The sequence below is a fragment of the Falco biarmicus genome, chromosome 3 (assembly GCF_023638135.1).
Source record: "Falco biarmicus isolate bFalBia1 chromosome 3, bFalBia1.pri, whole genome shotgun sequence".
In the NCBI taxonomy this organism is placed as follows: domain Eukaryota; kingdom Metazoa; phylum Chordata; class Aves; order Falconiformes; family Falconidae; genus Falco; species Falco biarmicus.
The window spans coordinates 60,009,386-60,023,312 of record NC_079290.1 but is presented as its reverse complement, the minus strand read 5'-3'; the positions used below and the strand labels follow the sequence as shown (position 1 = coordinate 60,023,312).

General features: G+C 39.5%; 1 protein-coding gene across 1 annotated transcript in view; it reads left to right on the top strand.

Annotated features, from left to right (window-relative positions):
- The window catches only part of LAMA1 (laminin subunit alpha 1), a 111,646-nt gene that overhangs the window by 48,693 nt on the left and 49,026 nt on the right, over positions 1 to 13,927 (top strand). The window contains exons 15-23 of the mRNA XM_056331447.1: positions 1,256 to 1,367; positions 2,240 to 2,350; positions 3,145 to 3,272; positions 3,858 to 3,944; positions 4,179 to 4,390; positions 4,918 to 5,024; positions 8,088 to 8,268; positions 9,560 to 9,696; positions 12,373 to 12,609. Of these exons, the coding sequence (XP_056187422.1) occupies positions 1,256 to 1,367; positions 2,240 to 2,350; positions 3,145 to 3,272; positions 3,858 to 3,944; positions 4,179 to 4,390; positions 4,918 to 5,024; positions 8,088 to 8,268; positions 9,560 to 9,696; positions 12,373 to 12,609 (1,312 nt within the window). The remainder of the gene's footprint in view (positions 1 to 1,255; positions 1,368 to 2,239; positions 2,351 to 3,144; positions 3,273 to 3,857; positions 3,945 to 4,178; positions 4,391 to 4,917; positions 5,025 to 8,087; positions 8,269 to 9,559; positions 9,697 to 12,372; positions 12,610 to 13,927) is intronic.

Sequence of the window (13,927 nt, the reverse complement as noted above, 5' to 3'; positions counted from 1 at the left end):
AAATGCTATTCATAGTGGCAGTATTCCTAAAGTTTTACGTTAATAAATTCTAGGAAAAAAAAAATACTGAATTTTCTCAAGACTTTTTTGTCTCCAAAATACATTAATGTGGAATGTGTGGAAAAGGGCATCTGGTTGTTTTAAAGATATCTGATAGCAGCAACATTATTTTCTGCTTTAAAGGGATACTGCATAAAAGCTGTATTACAATGGCTGCTTTGTTAGGGGGAAATGCCTCCAAAACCCTCAACAGTATGCTTATTTTGCTATGTGGCAAGTTAATCCATCACTAACTATTGAAAACCTGCTAGTAAAGATGTTGGCTGTTATTTCTTTTAATGTCTGTTTGTAGGTGTTACTGATGCTCATCTCTAAGGGAGTGCTTAATAGGAAAATTGGGCTGGAGTGGATTAACTGGTCATTCCATAGTCTCATGTCAGCATCAGCAGTATCTGCATCAGACCTTACAGAACTGTTTTACCTGCTCTCCAGTATATACAGGAACAAAATCTTACTATGCTCAAGGGAATCAGTTCCAGTGCTTCATCATTTATTTACTTAATTCGCTTAGCCTCACCAATAGCCCTTTTTTCCACATTCCTTGATTTGGTAGAATTTCATGTCAATAACATTGGACTTGATACAAAATTTGCCCTGTGCCCTTTTGTGTCCTTGAGGAGTGGTTATATTTATGTCCATTTAGGGATGGTGTGTTCATCTTCTGGAATGTTTATAAAGATTTATTTAAATCATTTTACCTGTGGCTGAGAAGATTATCTCTGCTGCAAAATGCTGTTGTTTGTAGTACAAGTTTTTGCTTTGTTCTGTTGTGTGCAGCACCAGTGAACTGGTGCTGTTTCTCACTACTTACCCACCTGAGATATGTGCCCATTTTAGACATGGTGCAGTAAAACTGTCTTATTTCAGGACGGCACTAAAAGGCTGGTCCACTGATATACCTCTTATACATGACAGACGGGGAAAGTTTTGTTTAAACTTCTCCACAGGAGAAGGGACAATGGTAGTAACAATAATGATAACAGGAGAAGGGTTCATCTGCTCCCGGAATTGCAAGCAAATGCAGTGATAAAGACTATGATCATAGTCTTTTTACAGTAGAGAATTGGTCTTGTTCCTTCAGCTGTCCCTGCCAGGGAGCAGCACTCAGCATTGTTACAGCCCTAGAAGCAAACTATTCTGTTCATAGTCAAGTTTGGGGAAACAAATGACGCGATGTTTTCATGCTTGATCCTAGGCTGGACTCTGTGACCCTGGATACTGCAAGTGCAAATGTTATAGGTCTTTCTTCAGCACCAGATGTGGAATTCTGTGAATGTCCTCAAGGTTACACAGGAATATCCTGCGAGGTAACCTCCTACAGTGTTTTATGTATGCAAAATTATCTCCTATCTGTTTTAAAGGAAGGCTGCTTTTAGTTGTACTGCCATAAAAGCGTATGTTCCATGGTAAAATCCTGTCTATCATACTGTACACAATGCTGTAGATATTTTCGTCCAGATTTAAAACTAAATGAGATTTTAAACGTATTTCTTGAATTCTAGTTGGTGGCACTAACGATGCACTTCAGTTTTGCAAAGGAAGCAGCTGTAAGAGCCCTGTGAAGGTGTTTTGAGCTTACTTTACTCATTAATAGTGCTTTTCCTGGATCTGAATTGTGTACAGTTTATTTCTGTTTTATGTCATTAGGTTTATGGAGGCAATAAGGAATCTTAGCAGGGAGGAATGCTAGCCTTTGGAAGATCCCACAAGGGTCAAATGTGTTGCGCAAGGTGGTGCCTTATATATCTGTGAATAGAAGATTAGGGAGGCAGAGCACCATCTGCAGAATAGCAGGAATTATTTTGACGAATAATTTCAGTTTGAAGTCTTGTGGCATAGCATTGCTAATGATTCTGCAGAGGAGGTAGAACATCTGGTTTTTGTTGTCCCATTATAAGGAACTTCACATATTCCACTGCACAAAACTTATGTGCCTCCAGGGGACAAAGGGCCGAATCAAAGTTGTATGAAGTTAATTCCTATCCCCTTTATCCAGTGCAAGTAAAAACCAAACACCAGAAAAGAACTGCAGTGACATCAATAGAGTTTAAAGAGCATTGTTAGCACAATGTGAATGAGTCAGATGGTGGCTGGTTGGAAGTGGGCTCTTTGAAAAATGTCATGATGTGTACTTTTAACACACAAAATGCTACTGTTTTTTCCCCATGTTTCTTTTCAGTCCTGTCTCCCTGGGTACTACCGTGTGGATGGAATACTCTTCGGAGGTATTTGTCAACCCTGCAAATGCAATGGGCATGCAACTGAGTGTGATATTCATGGTGTATGCATTGTAAGTTATCCTTCAAAGTGTCTTGTGTTTTAAGCGTCTATTTAGGAATTAGGAGAGCATTTTGGCTGTGGGAGACAAGTTTACAGTGTAGGTATATTTCAAGCTATTTGTACCAACTGTTTATTTTTTGTGCTTTTCATTGTTTACTTTAGAATATGTTCAGGGATCTCCATTAAATTGTTCTCCAGTAAAGGGTTTGTTTCTATTTTATCGTTTCAAGTGGGGAGTAATGAGAATGAAAATAAACATCACCATATACTGGCTGATAAAAATCTTAACTTTGCTTGCTGCAAGTGACGATAAAACTTTTCCTGAAAGGTACAAAATTAAACAGTGTTTTGGGTGAATATCTGTTTTCGGATATGTGCATCTTCCATGACTGACATCAGTGGAAATTACACAGTCCCTTCTGAAGAAAGACTTTATTTCTCAGATCTCTTCTGAAATTTAAAGGTCACAGAAATAAAATGGCTAAACACCAGTAAGAAATATAAAAAAAAATTTGGTAATGCAAACGCGTGCAATACACAAACTATGTTTAAGTTTGTGTAATAAGTAATAAGGCTTGGTTTACAGTGTAAAGTATATTCTAAAATACTGGAAAGAATTAATTAGGATTTGTTGTTACAACTCAGAAAAGAACCCCACTTATTTTCAAAGTTCTACTCTAATCTTTGTGGCTTGAAGAATGACTTCCTTGAATGTTATACTCTATGCAGACTCCTGCAGGAGTCCCTCAAGGGATGAAAAACCTTCAAGAGTAAGTATGAAAAGAGCTTTTGCATGTTTCACAGGCTTGTCAACACAACACGACAGGACTTTTCTGTGATCAATGCTTGCCTGGCTTCTATGGAAGTCCATCTCACGGAACTTCTGAGGACTGCCAGCCCTGTGCATGTCCTCTGAGTTCTGCTGCAAACAAGTAAGTTGCTTATGTGAGATTTTCTTTGCATCTTCAGCAAAATCAGAAAGTAAGATGAAGAAAAAATGTTGTGAAATCTGAAGGAGAAAGAGAAGGACTTCTTTTCTCCCTCTTTGTTTGAATATATCTCATAGAAACATTGTTTTTCCAGATAGACAAATATCTAGCTTAGGCTGAGACAGGCCAAGTGAACTGGTGCAATTTGTACGTGAAGGTTGAAGGTAATACTTTGACCTAGTCTTGAACTTGGCAGCAAAATAACATTATCTTTCATGTTCAGAAAAAAACAGGACAGAATTGTTGCATGTGAAAAAGAGGAGCTTGGTACAGAAATACGGATTTGCTAGAAAGAGGGACAGGTTTTTAGGAAGTCCTAAAGTCTTCCTTTCTTTAAAAAAAACCCCAGACCTCAGGAAGAGATTTTGAAAATAACTTTATTTTGACATACTTCATGTTTATCTAGAAAAAATTACAAATACATGGTTATAGAAATAGGTGCATGGACTTGAAGGGTGGATATTTACTGTTTGTAGAAGCCTTTTGATTCTGTATATTGATACTGACTGCCATAAATATTGTTGATAGTTTCAGTCCTACTTGCCAGCTGAATGAAGAAGGTGGAATTGTCTGTGACAAATGTCTTCCAGGTTATACTGGTTCTCAGTGTGAAAGGTATGTACACTAGCTTCAGGTAAAATATCACTAAGTGTTCATCATCTTACCTGCCTTGAATTGTTCATACCACATGTACAGAACATTCCTAATAAAATTTTCCTTCCCATTTTACCTTTGCTTGTAATACAGAGACACTTTAGATAAAAATTTAATAGGAAATACTCCCTTGGGTGGTGAGAGTGTTTGACATGACTTCATTCCAGCTGATAAAGATTTTGATCTCTGGTGCAGGTGTGCTAATGGTTATTATGGAAACCCACTCATGCCTGGACAGTCGTGTGCTCCTTGTGAATGCAATGGCAATGTAAACCCTCAGGAAGATGGCTACTGTGATACCTTCACAGGACAATGCTTGAAATGTCTGGGGAACACAGCAGGTCACCACTGTGAAAAGTGTGCTGATGGGTATTATGGGGATGCGGTGATTGAGAAAAACTGTCGTGGTAAGCTATTATTATTATTGCTTTCAGAATGTAAAGAACATGTCATGTACATGTACATTTAAAGAATATAAAGAAAAATGTCATGTACGTGTATTAGAATGGATGAGGAAATATGCACCTTTGCTGAACAAGTTAGCCTTCCAGTTATGAGTTGAAAAGTGCAGGTTGAAAACTATGGGGTTGGGTTAGCCTGAGGAAGGAATGTGTTATGCTAGGGTCTGGCGCTTCATATTTAGTGACTTGCTTAACTCTGTCCCCCCATTGACGTTCTGTAGACATTTCCTATTTCTGAATGTTACATATAGGACTGGAAGAGACAAACTTCTCAAATATATCTATTCACAGAGGTGTTTTTTTTTTTCTTTTAGCCCAAACATGTGGTAAAGTTATTACTGTAGTATATTAACACCTATGGGATATAACAAGGTGAAACACCCCTTATATAGGAAACTTAGAATTTTGTATAATAATGAATGCATATAGATAAATATTTTTTTTTATTTTGTTTCTTTTTGTCTAAACATAAGCCTGTGCATGCCATGTGAATGGTTCACTTTCAAGTACTTGTCATCATGAGACAGGCTTTTGTCACTGCAAATCAAATGTGATTGGAGAAAGATGTGATAAGTGTTTGGTAAGCAAATATTCACCTGTTCCTAATATCTACATTTTCTTTTGTCTTGGTTTTCCTGTTTATCTATATTGGTTAGGGCAGATACGGAGAATAGCAGCAAGTATATTCAGGGGAGAGGCACTTGCTGCTGGAGGGAGACCAAAGGTTGTCTGCACAGTTGCAAATTGCTCTGCCTGTGCTCTTTGCAGATGTGAAGCTATGTAGTTGACTCGGCACCCTTGTGGAATAGGGCTGTTCAGGTTATTGCTGTGCTCACTGACAGCGTGCAGTCATGTTGGCTGACTGAAAAGCACAAACTGAACACTACTAACACACCTGAAGGGATATTAGCACTGTGCTGCATGGCTGAATGCTTTAAAAGGGATTCAGCTAGAAGACAGGCCTCTTACAAGAATAAGTAGGTATTCAGTGGCGCTACAAAACATGATTTCCAGCCTTTGCTAAGTGTAGAACAGCCTGAGAGACCAGAGCAGGAAAACTGTGTCCAGTTACTTCATAGAATCATGGAATCATTTATGTTGGAAAAGACCTTTGACATCATCAAGTCCAGCCCTTAACCTAGGACTGCCAAGTCCATCACTAAACCACGTCTCTAAGCACTGCAGCTATGTGTTTTTTAAATGCCTCCAGGGATGGTGATTCCACCACCTTCCTGCGCAGCCTGTTCCAATGCTTCACCACCCTTTCACTGCAGAAATTTTTCTAATTGCCAGTGTAAATCTCCCCTCAGCTGCTCCCCATAAGGCTTGTACTCCAGACCTTTCACCAGCTTCGTTGCCCTTCTCTGGACACGCTCTAGTACCACAATGTCTTTCTTGTAGTGAGGGGCCCAAAACCGCACACAGTATTTGAGGCACAGCCTCACCAATGCTGAGTACAGGAGGATGATTATTGCACTTGTCCTCCTGGCCACACTGGTTTCAATACAAGCCTTGACCACCTGGGCACACTGCTGGCTGATGTTCAACTGGCTGTTGCCTAGGTCCTTTTCTATCAGGCTCACTGGTCCTTTTCTATCCCAGCCGCTCTGCCCCAGCCTGTAGCGCTGTGTGGGGCTGGTGTGACCCAAGGGCAGGGCCCGGCACTGGGCCTGGTTGCACCTCATACAACTGGCCTCGGCCCATCGGTCCAGCCTGACCAGGTCCCTCTGCAGAGCCTGCCTGCCCTCCGGCAGATCAACACTCCCCCTAATCTTGGTGTCACCTGCAAACTTACTGAGATTGCTCTTGACCCCTCATCCAGATCATTGATAAAGATATTAAACAGAACTGTTCCCAATATTGAGCCCTGGGGAACACCACTTGTGACCAGCTAACGGCTAGATGAAACTTCATTCACCACCACTCTTTGGGCTCAGCTGTCCATCTAGCATTTACCCAGAAAAGAGTACACCCGTTCAAGGCATGAGCAAGCAGTTTTCCCAGGAGGATGCTGTGGGAGATGGTGTCAGAGGCTTTACTAAGGTCCAGGTAGACACATCCACAGCCTTTCCCTCATCCACTAGGTGGGTCATCTTGTCGGAGAACAAGATCAGGTTAGCCAAGCAGGACCTGCCTCTCATAACCCCATGCTGGCTGGGCCTGATCCCCAGGATGTCCTGCATGTGCTGCATGATGGCACAGAGGATGCCCTGCTCCATAACCTTCCCTGGCACCGAGGACAGGCTGACAGGCCTGTGCTTTCCTGGATCCTCCTTCGTGCCCTTCTTGTAGATGAACATCACTCTTGGCTATCCTTCAGTTTTCTGGGACCTCCCCGGTTAGCCAGGACTGTTGATAAATGATGGAGAGTGGCTTGGTGAGCTCTTCTGCCAGTTCCCTCAGTACCCTGGGGTGGATCCCATGTGGCCCCATAGACTTGTGTGTGTCTAAGTGGAGCAGCAGGTCAGTAACTGTTTCCTCGTGGGCTGTGGGGACTGCATTCTGCTCCTCGTCCCCATCTTCCATCTCAAGGGGCTGAGCAGCCAGAGAGGAGTTGGTCTTAGTGTTAAAGACTGAGGCAAAGAAGAAATTAAGTACCTCAGCCCTTTCCTCACCCTTTGTGGCAATGTTCCGTGCTGCGTCCAATAAAGGATGAAGATTATCCTTGGCCCTCCTTTTGTTTCTAATGTATTTGTAAAACCATGTTTTGTTATCTTTTATGGCAGTGGCCAACCTGAGTTCCTGCTGGGCTTTCATCTCTAATCTTCGCCCTGTCTAACCTCGTGACATCCTTACAGTCCTCCAGAGTTACCTACACCTTCTTCCAAAGGTGGTAAACTCTCCTTTTTTCCCTGAGTTCCAGCCAAGGCTCTGTTCAGCCAGGCCGTTCTCCTCCCCTGCCGGCTCGTCTTTTGGCATATGGGGATGGCTTGCTCCTGTGCCCTGAAGACTACCTTCTTGAATAATGTCCAGCCTTCATGGACCCCTTGGCCCTTCAGAACTATCTCCCAAGTGTCTCTGTCAGTCAGGCTCTTAAATAGTGCAAAGCTGGCCTCTGCAAGTCCAACGTAGCGATTCTGCTGACCACCCTCCTTACTTCTCTGAGAACTGAAAACTCTTATCTCATGATCACTATGCCCAAGATGTCCTCTGACCGCCACATCACCCACTAGTCCTGTTTGTAAACAGCAGGTCCAGTGGGGCATCTCCCCTGGTGGGTTCACTGACCAGCTGTGTCAGGAAAAATCTTACTGCCCTTGTGCCAGCCTAACTGAATGCTTTTGAATCCACTGTTCTGGTCTTTCATTCATTTTCACAGAAATCTGTGCCTGATCAGCACAGCCCACCCTCATCTCATGGAAATCTTTAAATTAAGATAACCTCAGACTTTAAAGCATAAAGTCTAAATGTTGAGATGAGAAGGCCATGAGAACATTTCAGTGTTTGCTTTTTCACTGAAGTACATGCTTGAATTTAGCTGGGAACACTGAAAAGATAAGGCCAGGGAGTCCTCACACAGCAGTCACACAGTGCTGACCAATAATCATGCAGGTCAGAGAGCAGGGAAAATAAAAATTTAGATCATGTTGTTTTTAAAAAGTTATGAAATATAGCTCAAATGTATTTACTTCCTGTTCAACAGAATGGCTATTATGGCCTGTTTGCTGGGCTTGGCTGCATTCCCTGTAACTGCAGTCAATTTGGCTCCGTCTCCAAGGAGTGCAATCACTGGGGGCAGTGTCATTGTGTACCAGGAGTGGCTGGAGAAAAGTGTGATCGCTGTGCTCATGGCTTTCATGCATTCCAGGATGGTGGCTGCACAGGTGAGCTCTAATCCATGATCCTTGCAGGGTTTGTCTGGAATTTCTTTCAGCAATATGTTTTATGTTAAACTCTGGTAAAGGTCATTTGTTTTGATGACTATACAGAAAAATCTGTAGAATGGTCTCCTAATACTTTGATTAAGCTATGGAACAAAACGTTTCTTTGCTTATTGTGTGGTTCCTTGTAAAAGGTGGTGACGATGAAATAAAGACTCATAAAGGTTGCATGAGAGAAATATTACATCCTAAATAGCTCCTTTGTCTCTTTTTGTACAAAACTTTTTAGTCCTTCAGAGAGAATAGAAACTTTCTTTTCCACAATCATGAGAGCTGAGCTACTGATTCTGAACTTGTTTTTTCATTTAATTCTTAAAAATATATTTTATACTTTGAAAAGATGTCATTGACTCTGTTTTCCCATCATCATCTGGGTGTGTACAATTTTTAGTCATGATGCAGAGGAAAATATTAACTCAAATAGAGAACATGCCATCACAAAACCCAATTTATCATGTTAATGAGATGCTTTTTTCAACACAGTATAGCCAAAGGAATGCCTACCTCTTATCCAAACTGACAAACTTTTTTAATATGCCTCAAATATTATAGTAATGTGAAATCTGCAGTGAGATTATGTAATAGGATTATGTTTTGTAACATATGTATTGTGTCTTTTCTAGGAATCAAAGATCCCTTAGGTACCTTTAACAATCTCAGTCTTTAAAATTTTGTAAATGTTATTTACAAAATAATAAACCCGCTTTTCTGAACTTCTACTTTTTAGCAAGAATAGTATTGCATTTCTTAAATAGACAAGTGCTTCCTACAGCAGTTTGTTATTATAAAAATAGTTATCCATTCCTATTATTCACTAAGAAATTCTGAAATTGCTGAATTTCTGAAATGAATACTTTCATCTACTTGAGAACATTATTGTATCTCCTGATGATTTTTGTATCTTCTATAAGAGATTTTTTTTTCCTAAAAAATTTACTCTTATCCACAATAATTTTGTTTGGCTTTATTGGTTCCCTTGTGGAAATGCAGCACTGCTTTCTAAATCACCAAGCAGGCTATGTCAAGAAACAATAATGTGCTTTCAATACAAAGATGAAATGCCACTGTGGTCATAATTTGTTTCTCAGCGATTAGGTACGGCAAGGGGTTCCTAGTAGAATGGATAAATTGTACTGTATAATTAAGAAAAGTAAGGCTATCAGCAGTCTTGGAATTTCTTCTCTGTAGCTAAAGCAAGGATAAGATTAATCATTTGGTCCTATTTCTCTTGCAGCCTGTGACTGTGCTCATACTCAGAACAACTGTAATGCTGATTCTGGCCAATGCATTTGTCCCCCTCACACTTGGGGACCAAAATGTGAACTCTGTGAAGAAAATCACTGGGGACTGTCTCCTGAACTTGGCTGCAAGGTATGGTAGGCTGGCCGAAAAGCCATGGCTGCTAATTTGCCTTATACGAATGACAGAATTGGACCCTTGTTTTGAGAACCTCAATATTTATTCTCTGTCTCAAAGTGTTAAAACATGTTTACATTAATTAAAAAAAAAATAATCAGTGTGTAAAGTGTTTATTGAGGAACTTTTTAAGAAAGATGTCTTTGAAAGTACTGATCAGAGTGGCGATTCTGTATAGGTGCATAGATCATATTAAAATTTTGAAGTGTATATTCTAACTTTTAATTGCTTCAGTAGTGATACTAAAGAGATTTATAGCAATAATTGGCAACAAGGAACAGTTTCTGTGCTAATCAAGGAGTGATTATATGGTTTTAAGAACAATGAAGTGCAGCTTATCTTGGAAATCATTGCACACTTTTTCTGAATATTTAAAATTAAAATGGTATAAGGTAGTTTATGTTTCATGAGTGGAAAAAATGCCAACTCCCATTTTCTCAGCTTTATATTTATGGTTAAGCAGTAAAATGCCAACTCGGTGTAAAGCCAAAGAGTAGCAACAATTTAGGCAATTAGGTTCATGCAGTAAATTTTTGACATATATGGCATTGGACCAATCGTTATTTTATAAAGGTTGAGATTTTAAAAAGCCTCAGAATTGCATGAATGTAATAGGAAATTTTAATGGAGAAACCACAAATATAATCAACTTGACAAGGTCTGTCATTACATGCAGTAATTACTTGACAAGTACAAGTATCAGCCAAATTGTTTTCTTTTTTCTCTTTAATTTTTTAGAGTAAGCATGATAAACTAGTCCTATAATATCTCTACAGAATTTACCATCTTAGTAATTCATAGCAACTCACTCAGCAGCCGGTCTTTAAGCCACTGCTTTGTCAGCTACCAGCTACTGTCATTCTTACCTAATGTTCTGCGAATACAATATGCTGGTCCCTTGTGTATTTCCCTTGAAGCGTTGCTTTCGAAGGGTGATTGATACCACCGCACTTACCAATGAGCAAGTTTAATTAAATATGTAACTGCTCACTTTTGCTAGTTGTTTATCATTCCTTTTTGTTACAGCATCAAAGTGATTAACGTGAATTACTGTAAGGTATTTTTGATGCAGCAAACAATACCATGACCTGCAGGTAACAGCCCCAACAGAGGCTCCCCTGTGCTGAATAACCATCTGTGGCAGGCTGAGATTCAGTGCAATGTCTACTGGCAAACCCTGGGAAAGCTCTTGCATGCTCTCTACATGGATGAAGTGGGGGAGGTGCCATCAGAAACCCAGCCATCTGTTCTTGCAATGCAGACTGCATTAGTGGGATACTTCATCTGGCTCCATTTCTTGCTGTTTTTGTGGTATTCAGCATCCGTTTCTGGGTGCAATGATGGAGCAAAGCTATAGTCATGTTTTGCTTTCAACTCTTTTCAAGTGTGCTGCAGCACAGTTAATTGTACCTTAGAGTCCTTATTTATCTTTATCACATATAAACAGAGATTGAAGTACATGTGATTATTCCTGTTGTTATGATACCTGTTCTAGATGAACCTGCTTTAGCAGGGGGTTTGACTAGATGATCTCCAAGAGGTCCCTTCAAACCCTGACCACTCTGTGGTTCTTAAAATGGGGTATGGCATTCAGAGCTGTAAACCTTTAATAATATCTGGGAGCTAAAGTTAACTTGTTTGGTCATAAAGTGTATTAAACTGGGCAGTGTGTAGTTCCTAGTGCTCACTGTGAAGAATGCTAAAGGATATGTAGTGATGCTAATAGATTTTGTGGGTCTTTGTGCAGAGTGCTTTACAAGGTAAGGCTTTTCACCTCAGAGAGACATGATGAGGACACTCGGAAAATGCTCACAGCCAGGTGATGATAGATGGAATGTACTTTATGCCTGCACTGTTAGAAATAACCACAGAGCAGAATGGACTTGTTAAGTAACCACAGATATGAAATGAAGACTAAAAATTAGATCCAGTCTGCTTCAAAAAAGAGTGATACATTAAGTGCATCCACTTTACATATTTGTAATAACAGGTTCCTATTACTGATTGCATGATGAAGGTTGTCCTCTGCCAGGGAACAGTATTCCTTTGGTACTGAGCTGCAGTGTGTGCTTAGTTTCCTGCCTGTGGATGCAATGAGATTCTTGGTTCCTCGTCAAATAGTAAATTAAGCTTGAGCAAGATGTAGACCCTGTTAATGCTTCTTAAAATCTTAAAAGAATGTCAGTATTAAAATTTTTATTTCTATCACATTTATAAAATTATTTTACTTACAGATTTCTTCCATCCAACTTTTATATAACATGTTAATTTACTTTATGCACTCAATACATATTATTTTAAATAAAGTCTTCTGGAGTTGTTTTTTATTTTGTTTGTGTGTGTGTTCTGAAACAAGTTCCTTCAAGTCCTTTGATTCCCAATCCAGATTTGGGATCAACAAAGCTTCTTACCTTTTGCAATCGACGATTTACTGGAAATGCAGTTCTTTATTCAAACACAAACCAAACCACCCCATTTCTATGTGGAAGGCCTTCCCTTATATTATTTTATAGTAATTGTTGACAAATACTGAGTATAAAAGGCTGCTCTAAGTTTATTGTGCTGTTTCTGTTGTAACATAATAGCTTTTAAAAATCTGCTATTTATGAACATTTCTTCTTTTCATCTAAGGCGTGCAACTGTAGCGACACTGGTTCAACCAATCCCCAGTGTGATGTATTGACAGGTCAATGCCAGTGCAAAGTTGAATTTGGAGGACAAGACTGTTCCAGGTGTGCATTTGGCTACAGGGACTACCCAGACTGTGTTGCCTGTGACTGTGATTTGAGTGGAACCAAAGTGGAGATGTGTGATGACACTGAAGGACTTTGTGGTTGTGAAGAAGAAACTGGCATCTGCACCTGCAAGGTACTGAAGTATTCATACTCTTTTGAGACAGCCTTTCTGGGGCTTTCTGGGCATTTATCACATCATGGAAGGTGTAGGGCTGAATAGACTTGAAAAGACAATCTGCATCACTTCTTTGAGACATTTCTGAGTACACCTAAATCCATCCCTAAAGGATTTTCTGTGCCAGCACTAAACAGGTCTTATTATTAATCAGCAGGGTTAAAAACTGCGAGGTGATGCTCCCCACTTTGGACAGATGCTACACAGCTGTAGGCTGAAGAGATAGCAATGTGGCATTGTTATTTCTGTTCTCAGAAATTCCTATGATAATACTGGACATTTTGTCTCTTTGTTTTGTTTTACATAGCCAGGTAATTTTATTGCCAGTTTGTGGTCATAAAATTATTGTGGCATGGTACTGTAGTTCTCTTTTAGACAAAATTAATGGAATTTGATGTGGATGCACGTTAAGAAGCCAGGATCAAGACCCATTGTATGCTTATCACAAAAAGTAATTTCTAGCTGACTTAATGCCGAATCCTTGCTAAGTTTACAGAACAGCCACTGTATATCTGATAGGAAAATGACTGGTGTCTTACTAGTCTTGTACAGGATTTGGCATATTTCATGACTATGGTCTCACTGCAGTCCTAAATTCAAATAGATTGCATTTGCTCAATGTAGCATCTATGTGTTTGTTCTGTGTTAAGTGAATTTCTGTAGCCACATCATTCTTGTAGTACATTCAGAGTCCTTTTTTGTGGATTAATATTGTAAGGTAGGAATGAATGAGGATCCATTTGTCTTGCTTTTCTTTTTGTTCCTAGATTTCTGTCTGCCTTCTTTGAAAAAGTACTGGCCTTGAGTTTTGGAACAAATTTTTTAAAAATCTTGTTAAATATATGAGAATGGTGGTAGTGACTTCAGTGTCACGGTATTTCTCTGTAAGATGTAAATGCCTTCTGACAGCAAGAATAGTGCCGTGTGAACCATTTTTAATGGTACAATTTTTACATGTTTTATTTATTCCACTTCCTTTTTTTTACAGTTACATTTTGCCTTTCAAATTGTTCCAATAATAAAAGTTTATAACTCGTGTGCATTATTTCTTAGTTACTATTTAAAAGTTTTGGTTTTTTTCTCAGTACACTTAGAACTTTGGAAAAGAACCAGCAGTAATAGATAAAAGTATGCAATGAAAAATACAGAGAAAATGTTTCTACCTCAAGCCACAGAAAATTATTTCTTCATAGAGTCTAGCAATACTTTGCTGCAAGAGTTGCACTTCTGAGTGCAGGTCACATTAATTGGTATCATCCTGAAGTTTCTGAGCAGG